We start from the raw sequence: 12,638 nt of genomic DNA, 5'->3' as shown, positions 1-12,638 counted from the left end.
CTCCTGAAATGATGCCATGATAGACTTATACACTGCATCTCAGTTCTGTAGTACAGCACTCTGGATCCCTAGAAATGACATTGAGATCCTTCAAACAATGAGTGTGATTCTGTCTGTAAGAACACAGTACATTTTCTCTTGGAATTCTTACAGTTATAACAACCCAAGCAGGCAATAATAGCAAACAGGCCTAGAGGGCTGTGAGCCATTTGCAGAAATATGTGAAAGTTACAAATTAAACTTAGAAAGTATTAAACAAAATACATTCTATCCTCCAACATGATTAGGTATATTTTTTGTAAAACAAAATTGAAAAATATGGTTTCGTACTAAAATTTAATAATTATAAATATAAATATTCAATATAGTGCAAATATCCCAAATTTTGTTTTCTTGCTTTTATTTCAGCAAATTTCTGCATGTGTGCTAAGTCACTTCTGTCATGTCCAGCCCTCTGTGACCCCATGGACTGTAGCCCGCCATCTTCTGTCCATAGGATTCTCCAGGCAAGAACACTGGAGGGGGTTGCCATGCCCTTCTTTTTATAATGGAAATTCTCACAAAAGTTGAGCTCTACTGATAGTATTAACAAAACCATCAATTAAAAATAGAATATAACTGTAACTAAAGTGTATACAATTTGAATGTTTTCATCAAAATATGAGCACTAAATAAATGTAAAAATTGTAATGAATTATTTTCATATTTTTATAATTAGATATTCAAAAGTAGTTATTAAAATTAAAGGCAAATACAAACTATAATTAATTAAATATAATTTAAACAAAGCCGAAAATGCTGACTTAATTTTTTGATGTTTCATAAACTGTATTATACATGAATTAAATTATTCATGATTCCAGTATTTAATGTTCATATTTTAACTTCCAAGCCAAAGAATCAGCATCATGTTTTATGTATGTTGTATTTAAAGTTTCATCTATACATATTCAGAGCAATATAAATTGTTTAATATTACAAAATACTCCTTGGCCACCAAATATAACTTCTTTGTTAGCAATTCTCGAACCACGAATTGGAACAAGAAAAAAAACAAGAAATGGTCATGGCTTTTCTGAGACAAAATTCATTGAGAAGAAATCTACTGAGCTCATATTATCTGAAAGGACTTGACATGGTCATTAATTTATCTTTTCCCTTTCCTAAATATTTGTGTCAGTCAAATCGTCCTTGTATTTCTAAGTAGTGTTTCCTCCAAGAGTCAGAATTTTAACCTGTTAAGGTAAGTCAAGGGAAAATTAGGAGCATCCAGCTGAAGTTCTAATAACTGCATACATATTTAACAAACTCGAAACATTAAGTAGCACCAGGATCTGCAGATTGTGATTTATTCTCTGGCTAGAAGGTAACACTGTATAGTTTAGGGATATAGACAACAGGCCAAACTGCCCAGGACTCTATTATACTTCTAAAGCCCTTCTGGTGTTGGGAACTTTCTAAGCTTCAGTTTCTTCATCTATAAAAGGGATAATTTCTTATTCATAGAACCACTGTAAAAATTAAATTATATAGCCTGGCACACAGTAGTTTCTCAAAAAATAGAAACTATTAGTATTTACTGGCAAAGAATTGTGGGGACTGGCTGTACTGAATTAATCATCAATCTAATGAATATGTACTGGTCCTCCTATACGCCAAGTTGCTGGGCAAAGACTCAGGATTCGAAGGCTACCGTTTTGCAGTAACTATAACATTTTTGTGGGGGATACAGATATGTACTATGGAGATATAAAAGTGCCGGGCAAGCCCAGCTAATAGCAGAATGAACTTGGCTTGTGAGAGGAGGTGAAGGCTCCATAAAGAAAACAGTATGCATGCTGGCAACGTGAGCAGGAGATTCCCAGCGAAGGATGGGAAGGGCACTGCAGCAGAGGATGGCAACGACTTGGGAGTTTTGAGAGTATTTCCACATTAAAAAAAAGCAACACATTAGAGAGAGGCAGAGTAACCATGTCAGGCTCCGGAGACGGTTACACTCAATAGACAAGAAAGCCCCAACTGATTGATTTGTTTGTAACTAGACCTGAGGTGCCATGTTAATCCTTCTACCATGTGGCTCGAATTGGACTCAAGGAAAATTCCAGTTCTCTGAGATGTGCTACTTTTGAGGAGTTGGCTTACAAAAGGTTTGATCAACGCTCGCTCCTCAGTACAATAATGTTTGTTACTACACACCACTTTTCTCAAAATATACCAAAACTGGGGGGAGAAGGGAAACACTTATTTTGAACCTCAGACACATGACTTCCAGTTCTTCATTCCCCTATAATTTCTGCCATGGGTTTCCCTTTTCACTAGGAGCACGCTGGGACGTATTCTAAAAATTGATGCAACCAAGAAATGTGAGCTTAAGTTAATAAATGAAACAGCACTCAATTCCAGAGATGGATAGGGAAGACAACACAAAATTTCTCTGCAGAAAATATATCCTCAAATTTTATCAAGTGATGTGCAAACCGCTTCAAGTATTTGATTTGAAACTCGTGAAGGTAAAGTCTAACGCATTCAAAACAATTAGACTGTGAAGAAGGAAAAGACATCACAGCCATAGGCAAAAACCTGGGATGAATGGACCCCGACAAGACACCTCCAATGTCTGTAGCAGCCCTCCCCGGGAAAGTAACAGCCTGCCACTCCTCCAGGGGAAAATTCTCCAAGTACATTAGCAACTTGCAACACAATCTCACTGATGTGATGTGGAGGAGGCATGGGCTTCCCTGGTAGCTCAGTTGCTAAAGAATTGCCTGCAGTGTGGGAGACCCTGGTTCGATTCCTGGGTTGGGAAGATCCGCTGGAGAAGGGATAGGCTACCCACTCCAGTATTCTTGGGTTTCCCTTGTGGCTCTGCTGGTAAAGAATTCGCCTGCAATGCAGGCAACCTGGGTTCAAGCCCTGGGTTGAGAAGATCCCCTGGAGAAGGGAAAGGCTACCCACTCCAGTATTCTGGCGTGGACAATTCCATGGACTATGGGGTATCCATAGTGGTGCAAGTGGGAATCAATCCTCCATCTCCAATAGAGGACAAGCCTTTGAATGGTACGGAAATTAAATCCATCCTGGAATAAGCCAACTGTATTATAATTAACACAACTGATACCTCTCATAAACTATGGATTCAGTTTCTACAGTTTTAATAGTGACTCAATGTCATGAGAAGACATTTTTTAAATTTACATTCAGTTTTCTTCTCTAACTACAGTCTCATTATAATTTCCATTTCACAGCTACTTAGCTAGATTTTATGGACAGCGTGAATTAGAAAACAGCTCTTTAGTAGATTTTTTTTTTTTTAATAAAAAGAAATCATTTGTTTTTGTTCACTTACCATTCCGTGATTCAGCCACCCTGGGATAAAATTATCAAGCAATTTCGGGTAAATCATCTCTCTGTCATAGGCGTAAATGATCCAGAACACCGCTACAACAAACTGGAAGGGAAAAGAAATCCTTTTATTTCAAAGGCACCAACTGTCCACAGCATACACTTGGTTGGTTTTCTACTGTTCAAAGAACCCAACAAAACTTTAATTTACAATGAAAGATAAATCACTAAGCCAGCTAATAACTGGAAAGATCGTCCTAACTCCATCCCATTAGTGGTAACTGTTGGGGTTCTTCCTCTGTCCTTCATCTCCCAACTGTGTTCTCAGGCACAGGACTCTGTTTGCGAGCGAGACAGAGAGATGGTCTGTCTGTCATCTGGAACAGCTCCCTTCCAGGGCTAATTGTGTTGGTTTGATTCCCCTCAAGAGGGTTTAAAAGTTCATTGGTGGTTTTTTGGATCCCATTCCCCACTGTACAGAGTTAGAACACATTCAAGAAGCTGTAGTGTATTTTCCTTGAACCCATCATGTGGTTTAAATTAATCTTCACATTCTCAAGTTTCTGTTTCACCACTAACAGCATTGAAATCACTGCTATAAAATGTCCTAAAGTCACATTTCCAGCAAATGTATTAATTTATATAGCTTAAAGCAGGGGCTTTAGTGGCACTGAGAAGCCCAGTATATGGAGAGAAAAGGAAGATTCCTAATTCTCTTGGAATAGCTCATAAATTCATCTGGATTCCAGGGGTTTATTTTGACCCATCAGCAACCTGATCATCAAAAGTGTACTCAATTGATTATTTTACCTTTCCTCAAACTAATGGTGCGAGAAGAAGCTCAGATAAAATAAAGAAACAAATGGCCCGAGGTCTTAACTTTCACCATAGAATTTTTTTTAAAGTGAATGGTTTTGTAAATAGTCTATAAATGTAGCATAGAAAAGAGAATGAACCATCTCAGAGGGAGGTCTCAAAGTCTCTTCAGAGTTATGTCTCAAAATAATAAATACTACAGAATGATAAAATGCAGCATGAATATTAAGTAGGAACAATTTTTTCTCATTTCTCCATAAGACATCTATGCCCTGATATTTTATTAATAATATGTACTTTATTGCCACTTTTTATAAAACTCCCGGTGTTTATAGCTCACGGTTATAAACCAGAAGGGTTCCAAAGTTTATTTCCAAGTATGTCAGTTATCACATGGATAATCTTAGCTTGAAAAAGTTCACCCTTAAAATCTAGGATGTTATGAACATTTACTCTTTCATAAAACACCCTGAATGATAATTACAATAGTAATTGTAGGTGACACATGTAGTTTAATACCAGATTAGGGTCCCTAGTTATTTATCTTGCTTTTGGGGTAACTGTGTTCATTCAGTAGATAAATGCACAAAAGGAAAAAAGAAAAAAAAAACACCACATGCATTATTAGCTTAATGCTAATTATCATCAGGATCTTTCCAAGTACAACAAACAATTTTTGAATTATCCACAATTTGGGTTTGTTCACTCCACCACTAACTTCATGTGTACTGAATATCAGGGTCCCCGGTCCTCAGATCTGGGTGGGCACCATGCTTTATAGCTTTGTTGCTCAAAGCGTGGTCCCTGGATCAGCAGCACCCACGCCGCCTGAGAGCTTTTTAGCAGAATGCCAGGTCCCAGCCTGATAGGTTCTGATCCTGGATTTTGATAAGATCCTGAGGTCACTCCTGTGCACATAAAAGTTTGAGATGCCCTACTTTGCAAGGCTCTGCTCCAGCCACCTGGAACCTTCTTCTCTCCCCATGGAGTGAGGCAATCCCAGGTCCACATGGCTGGTCTACCCAGAGCCCGCATGCCCCTCCTTTGCTAAACCACATCCTGGGAAGCCACGATCCTGGAACTTCCTGCCTGAATAGGAACGAGTATGCCTCAGGGCCTGTGTGGGTCTCCTTCTTGAGTCTGACCCTGGAGGGAATACTGCGCAATAAACGTGTATACTCTTGACCAGAGAGATGGTTAAGAGGTATTTGTTTCTGTAGGGTGAGAACCAAAGTTTGACAATTGGCCTGGCGATCAATCAGTTCAGTTCAGTTCAGTTCATTCCCTCAGTCGTGTCCGACTCTTTGCGACCCCATGAATCGCAGCACGCCAGGCCTCCCTGTCCATCACCAACTCCTGGAGTTTACTCAAACTCATGCCCATCGAATCGGTGATGCCATCCAGCCATCTCATCCTTTGGCGTCCCCTTCTCCTCCTGCCCCCAATCCCTCCCAGCACCAGGGTCTTTTCCAATGAATCAACTCTTCGCATGAGGTGGCCACAGTATTGGAGTTTCAGCTTCAGCATCAGTCCTTCCAATGAACACCCAGGACTTATCTCCTTCAGGATGGACTGGCTGGATCTCCTTGCAGTCCAAGGGACTATCAACAGTCTTCTCCAACACCACAGTTCAAAAGCATCAACTTTTCGGCGCTCAGCTTTCTTCACAGTCCAACTCTCACATCCATACATGGTCACTGGAAAAACCATAGTCTTGACCAGACGGACCTTTGTTGGCAAAGTAATGTCTCTGCTTTTTTAAAACGCTATCTAGGTTGGTTATAACGTTCCTTCCAAGGAGTAAGCGTCTTTTAATGTCATGGCTGCAGTCACATCCGCAGTGATTTTGGAGCCCCCAAAAATAAAGTCTGACACTGTTTCCACTGTCTCCCCATCTATTTCCCATGAGGTGATGGGACCAGATGCCATGATCTTAGTTTTCTGAATGTTGAGCTTTAAGCCAACTTTTTCACTCTCCTCTTTCACTTTCATCAAGAGGCTTTTTAGTTCCTCTTCACTTTCTGCCATAAGGTTGGTGTCATCTGCATATCTGAGGTTATTGACATTTCTCCCAGCAATCTTGATTCCAGCTTGTGCTTCCTCCAGCCCAGCATTTCTCATGATGTACTCTGCATATAAATTAAATAAGCAGGGTGACAATATACAGCCTTGACGGACTCCTTTTCCTATTTGGAACCAGTCTGTTGTTCCATGTCCAGTTCTAACTGTTGCTTCCTGACCTGCATACAGGTTTCTCAAGAGGCAGGTCAGGTGGTCTGGTATTTCCATCTCTTTCAGAATTTTCCACAGTTTATTGTGATCCACACAGTTGAAGGCTTTGGCATAGTCAATAAAGCAGAAATAGATGTTTTTCTGGAACTCTCTTGCTTTTTCGATGATCCAGCAGATGTTGGCAATTTGATCTCTGGTCCCTCTGCCTTTTCTAAAACCAGCTTGAACATCTGGAAGTTCTCGGTTCATGTATTGCTGAAGCCTGGCTTGGAGAATTTTTAGCATTACTTTACTAGCGTGTGAGATGAGTGCAATTGTGTGGTAGTTAGAGCATTCTTTGGGGATTACCTTTCTTAGGGATTGGAATGAAGACGGACCTTTTCCGGTGCTGTGGCCACTGCTGAGTTTTCCAAATTTGCTGGCATATTGAGTGCAGCACTTTCACAGCATCATCTTTCAGGATTTGAAATAGCTCAACTGGAATTCCATCACATCCACTAGCTTTGTTCATAGTGATGCTTTCTAAGACTCCCTTGACTTCACATTCCAGGATGTCTGGCTCTAGGTTAGTGATCACACCACTGTGATTATCTGGGTCATGAAGATCTTTTTTGTACAGTTCTTCTGTGTATTCTTGCTACCTCTTCTTAATATCTTCTGCTTCTGTTAGGTCCATACCATTTCTGTCCTTTATTGAGCCCATTTTTGCATGAAATGTTCCCTTGGTATCTCTAATCTTCTTGAAGAGATCTCTAGTCTTTCCCATTCTGTTGTTTTCCTCTATTTCTTTGCATTGATCGCTGAGGAAGGCTTTCTTATCTCTCCTGGCTAGTCTTTGGAACTCTGCATTCAAATGGGAATATCTTTCCTTTTCTCCTTTGCTTTTCACTTCTCTTCTTTTCACAGCTATTTGTAAGGCCTCCTCAGACAACCATTTTGCCTTTTTGCATTTCATTTCCATGGGGATGGTCTTGATCCCTGTCTTCTGTACAATGTCATGAACCTCCGCCCATAGTTTATCACGCTCTCTGTCTATCAGATCTAGTCCCTTAAATCTATTTCTCACTTCCACTGTATAGTCATAAGGGATTTGATTTAGGTCATATCTGAATGGTCTAGTGGTTATCCCTACTCTCTTCAGTTTAAGTCTGAATTTGGCAATAAGGAGTTCATGATCTGAGCCACAGTCAGCTCCCAGTCTTATTTTTGCTGACTGTATAGAGCTTCTCCATCTGTGGCTGCAAAGAATATAATCAATCTGATTTCAGTGTTGGCCATCTGGTGATGTCCATGTGTAGAGTCTTCTCTTGTGTTGTTGGAAGAGGGTGTTTGCTAAGACCAGTGCATTCTCTTGGCAAAACTCTATTAGCCTTTGCTCTGCTTCATTCCGTACTCCAAGGCCAAATTTGCCTGTTACTCCAGGTGTTTCTTGACTTCCTACTTTTGCATTTCAGTCCCCTATAATGAAAAGGACATCTTTTTTGGGTGTTAGTTCTAAAAGGTCTGTAGGTCTTCATAGAACCGTTCAACTTCGGCTTCTTCAGCGTTACTGGTTGGGGCATAGGCTTGGATTACCGTGATATTGAATGGTTTGCTTTGGAAACGAACAGAGATCATTCTGTCGTTTTTGAGATTGCATTCAAGTACTGCATTTCGGACTCTTTGTTGACTATGATGGCTACTTCATTTCTTCTAAGGGATTCCTGCCCACAGTAGTAGATATAATGGTCATCTGAGTTAAATTCAACCCATTCCAGTCCATTTTAGTTCGCTGATTTCTAGAATGTCGACATTCACTCTTGCCATCCCCTGTTTGACCACTTCCAATTTGCCTTGATTCATGGACCTAACATTCCAGGTTCCTATATTGCTCTTTATAGCATCGGATCTTGCTTCTATCACCACAGAGGTGCAAAACTATTAGAATCCTGGATGGAGTCATAGGTGGAAACTTCTTTACTTTTGCCACATATGGTAATTTAATTAAGACAGTGACATCCCATCACAGTCACAAGGCCCCTCCCACACGAAAGGAGAGGGGACCATACGGGCCTGTGTAGAAGGGAGCACAATTTTGGGACCATGTTAGACTCCTTAGATTTCCATTTGCTTTTTACTCTTCTTTTCCAAAATTGTTTTGGCTATTTTAAGTCCTTTGCTTTTTCACTTAATTTTTCAGAACCTCAGCTTGTGAATTCATACAAAAACACTGTCCTCAAATTCTGACTAGAACTGTACTGAATAAATATATTCAACATGAAGAGAAATGATGACATCTTAACAGTAATGAGTCTTCTAACCTATGAGCACAATTATGTCTCCACTTATTAAGATTTTTAATTTCTCACTGCTTGTAGTTCTGGGTGTACAGCTCTTGCACATATTTTGTTAAATCTATCACGAAGCATTTCGTGTTTTTTTCTGCTATTGTAGATAGCTTTAAACTTCTTTTTTACATTCTTTGTTGGTGGCATATTAAGACCATAGATGATTTTTGTATACTGACATAGTATCCTGTGTCTATTCAAAATTCACTTAGTAATTTGAGTAACTATGTTATAAATTATTTTCAGTTTTTATATGAACATGATCTGCAAATGACAGATTTTTCTTCTTTCTTTGTAATTTGTATGCCATTTTACTTCTTTTTCTTTTCTTATTGTACAATGTTGACTAGAAGTGATGAAGACTGAGCATCTTCGCCTTCTTCTCTACTTAGGGAAAGTGTTCAGTTTTTCAACATTTCAGTTTGATATTAACTGCAGGTATTTCTTAAGTGTCTTTTATCAAGTTGAGGAAAATCTCTTCTATTCCTAATTTATGCATGTAATGAATGAGTGATGAATTTTTTCAGATAACTTTGCTGCATATTTTCAGGTGACCATATGTTTTTTTCTCTTTTATTCTGTTAATATGATGAATGATAGCAATTGATTCTTAATGTTAAATCAATCTTTAATTCCTGGTCATTATGTATGATCATTTTTATATATTACTGGATTTGACTTGCTGCTATTTTGTCTATCTTTATTTTTTCCATCTTTATTCATAAAGTATATCGACCTCTAGTTTTTAAAAAATTTCTCATAATGTCATTTTTTAATTTTGGTTACAGGATAATCCTGGCCCCAAAAAATAAAGTGGAAAAGTGTTCCCTCCTTTATTTTGTGAAGGACTTTGTGCAAGAGTGGTATTATTTCTTCCTTACCTATTTGCTATACTTTCCCAGTGGCATCATCTGGGCTTGTAAGTTTTCTTGTGAGAAGATTTAATTGTGAATTAAATTTCTTTAACAGATACTGATTTTTCTGGTTTTCTAATTTTGTCTTTAGTTATAGTCATTTGTGCCTTTTGTAGAATTTCTCTGTTTCATCTAAAATCTGAACTTAAGAAGTTGCTCTTAATATTCTACCATGGAAATTAGCAAATGCTACAAATGAGATAGTTTATCTTTAGAGAGCCAGTTGAGAATGTTGGCCAGCACACTACTGTGGAGAGCTACTTTCCGTCACCAGGAACGATCGTCTGTGGTGTCCCTGCCACATATAAAGCACTGCGGGGTCAGTATTTAATCGGGCAATTTGGCCAGTCCTCTGACCCCCACCATACATTGAGGGAATTATATGGGTTATTAAAAACAAAGTGACTTTTAAGAAAGGGTTAGTCCCCCTCCTCAGTGTAACACTAGAAGGTCAAGAGGTACAGCTAACTGAGTAATCAGCCTTCTAAATAATTCTTGAGATTAAAAACAGAGCACAGATGGTAGCTTCCTGGCTTCCTGCACTGACATCCTCTTGATGGTATGGTCATCAGCAAACCCAAAATAAGTTTGAACTCTACTAGCAGGGCATGGATATGAACAAAAATAGGTTCTCTTGGACAGGCTAAGTGATTCTGAAATGTCCTACGGCTGTGAAGCTTCTTCTCCAGCCAGGACCGGTGGCCAGCTCTTCCTCAGCACACACCTGCTGGCGCTCTGCTGCCAGGACCAGAATACTGTATGTGAACCAACAGTGGGAGAAGCACAGTCACTCTCCAGTCCTTCAAGCCTCCCAGACAGAACACTTGTGTTACAGTGGTTCAGAGACCTCATTTGAACCCCTCAGAAGGATTAGAAACCAACACAAAAGAAAACTGGATTCACGCTCTGTCTCCTTTTGGAAGGAATCTCTCAGATGGAGTCCAATAGAAGCTGAAGCGAATCAGTTTTAGTTAACTTCTATGAAGAAGTTTTATTGATCAGTGACCAACGAAAGCTGATTAGAGTTTAGTAACACCAATTAGAACCAAAGGAAGCTGCCGGGGCATTTGCCCTGAGGAGGAGAAAAAGTCACTGATCTGCTCAATGCAGTTCAGGCGCTCAGTCGTGTCCGACTCTTTGCGACCCTGTGAACTGCAGCACGCCAGGCCTCCCTGTCTATCACCAACTCCTGGAGTTCACCCAAACCCATGTCCATTGAGTCGGTGATGCCATCCAACCATCTCATCCTCCGTCGTTCCCTTCTCCTCCTGCCCTCAATCTTTCCCAGCATCAGGGTCTTTATAGATGAGTCAGCTCTTCGCATCAGGTGGCCAAAGTATTGGACTTTCAGCTTCAGCATCAGTCCTTCCAATGAATATTCAGGACTGATTTCCTTTAGGATGGACTGGTTGGATCTCCTTGCAGTCCAAGGGACTCTCAAGAGTCTTCTCCAACATCACAGTTCAAAAGCATCAATTCTTCAGTGCTCAGCTTTCTTTATAGTCCAACTCTCACATCCATACATGACCGCTGATCTACAGATTGGCTCAAAAAGGCCTTTTAGCATGATCTCAGTTATCCACCATTAAAGAAGGGAAGGAGGAACTAAATGAATGCATCTTTAAGTCTTCAGCTTCAATATGACATGAGCCTATGAAATTGCTTTCCCCCTTAAAACTAATCTATTAGTACTAAGACTTGACCCATTACTGATTGGAAAACATTTAGATTCTCTTTTGGGCTCAACTGCTCTGCTTCTGGGACTTCCCAGGTGGTAAAGAATCTGCCTGCCAAGCAGGAGATGAGGGTTTGATCTCTGGGTTGGGAAGATCCCCTGGAGAAGGAAATGGCAACCCACTCCAGTGTTCTTGCCTGGGAAATCCCATGGAGAGAGGAGCCTGGCAGGTTACGGTCCATGGGGTCACAAGAATTGGACATGATTGAGTGAATGAGCAGCAGCAGCAGCAGTTCTCCTTCTAGATTTCCTTTTCATGATTTTCTTTCCCATTGATTCTTTCCACGGTCATGCTGTTGCTGAGCAGTAATATCCAGACATGTTTCCAGTTGTGATTTCTCTTTCCAGAGACACATAGCCTGGGAGTAAATTGTGTGTTCTGGATGATAGCTGGCTTGATTCCCTGATGGCCTCCAAGCAGACAGTGAATGCCTCATTTTGACATGGATCTTATCTTCCTACTTCACACATCTAGGAGGTCCTAGGTGCTCTCTTTTTGCCTGACTTCCCTCAGCCATACCTTTAACTTCAGCAATGCACAGTGAAGTATAAAGCACTCTGAAATGTTGTAGCATCTTTTGTTTCAGCCTACAGTGTGTTACTAGTACTCATTCCAAGAAGTGTGATAAAGAATTCCTCTACTGTAATGATGAGATTGTGAGTTACCTTACATATATATTTTTATGTTATATATTCTGCTCCAATTACTTTAAAACCAGAATGTCCATTTAGAGTTTGTAAAGCACATGTTGACGTTATACCTTTTTCATGGCTTCCATCTTTTTGACAGGATTTATCATTTCTCCATATTTATCCACACTTAGGCCTTAACTAAAGGGCTTCCCAGGTGGTGCTAGTGGTAAAGAACCCATCTGCCAAGGCAGGAGACACCAGAGATGTGGTTGGATCCCTGGGTTGGGAAGATCCCCTGGAGGAGGACATGGCAACCCACTCCAGTATGCTTCCTAGAGAATCCCATGGACAGAGGAGGCCAGCAGGCTGCAAAGAGGTTGGGCATGACTGAAGTGACTTAGCACAAGACAGCACACAGGCCTTAACTATCTTTTCTGACTGAGTAATTAATGTGAGAATAAAAAACCCCAACTCCTACAAAATCTATGAGTTGATGCCTGCCTTGATCGCCAACCTTCATTTATACCATGTTCTTTCTTGCTCCCTAAGCCAACTGGCAATTTGATTGTTCCTAAAATTCATTATGAGTTTCCCTGCCTCAGAGCTGTAGCATTTTCCACGCTATACCAGGAATGTTCT

General features: G+C 40.1%; 1 protein-coding gene across 2 annotated transcripts in view; it reads right to left on the bottom strand.

Moving 5' to 3' along the window:
* AIG1 (androgen induced 1) overlaps positions 1–12,638 on the bottom strand; it is a 257,134-nt gene that overhangs the window by 147,349 nt on the left and 97,147 nt on the right. For both annotated transcript variants that reach the window (XM_043888445.1, XM_043888444.1), the window contains exon 3: positions 3,347–3,448. In XM_043888445.1, coding sequence (XP_043744380.1) covers positions 3,347–3,448 — 102 coding nt within the window. The remainder of the gene's footprint in view (positions 1–3,346; positions 3,449–12,638) is intronic.

Source organism: Cervus elaphus, chromosome 26, assembly GCF_910594005.1.
Source record: "Cervus elaphus chromosome 26, mCerEla1.1, whole genome shotgun sequence".
NCBI lineage: Eukaryota > Metazoa > Chordata > Mammalia > Artiodactyla > Cervidae > Cervus > Cervus elaphus.
This window is presented reverse-complemented; position numbering and strand designations above follow the sequence as displayed.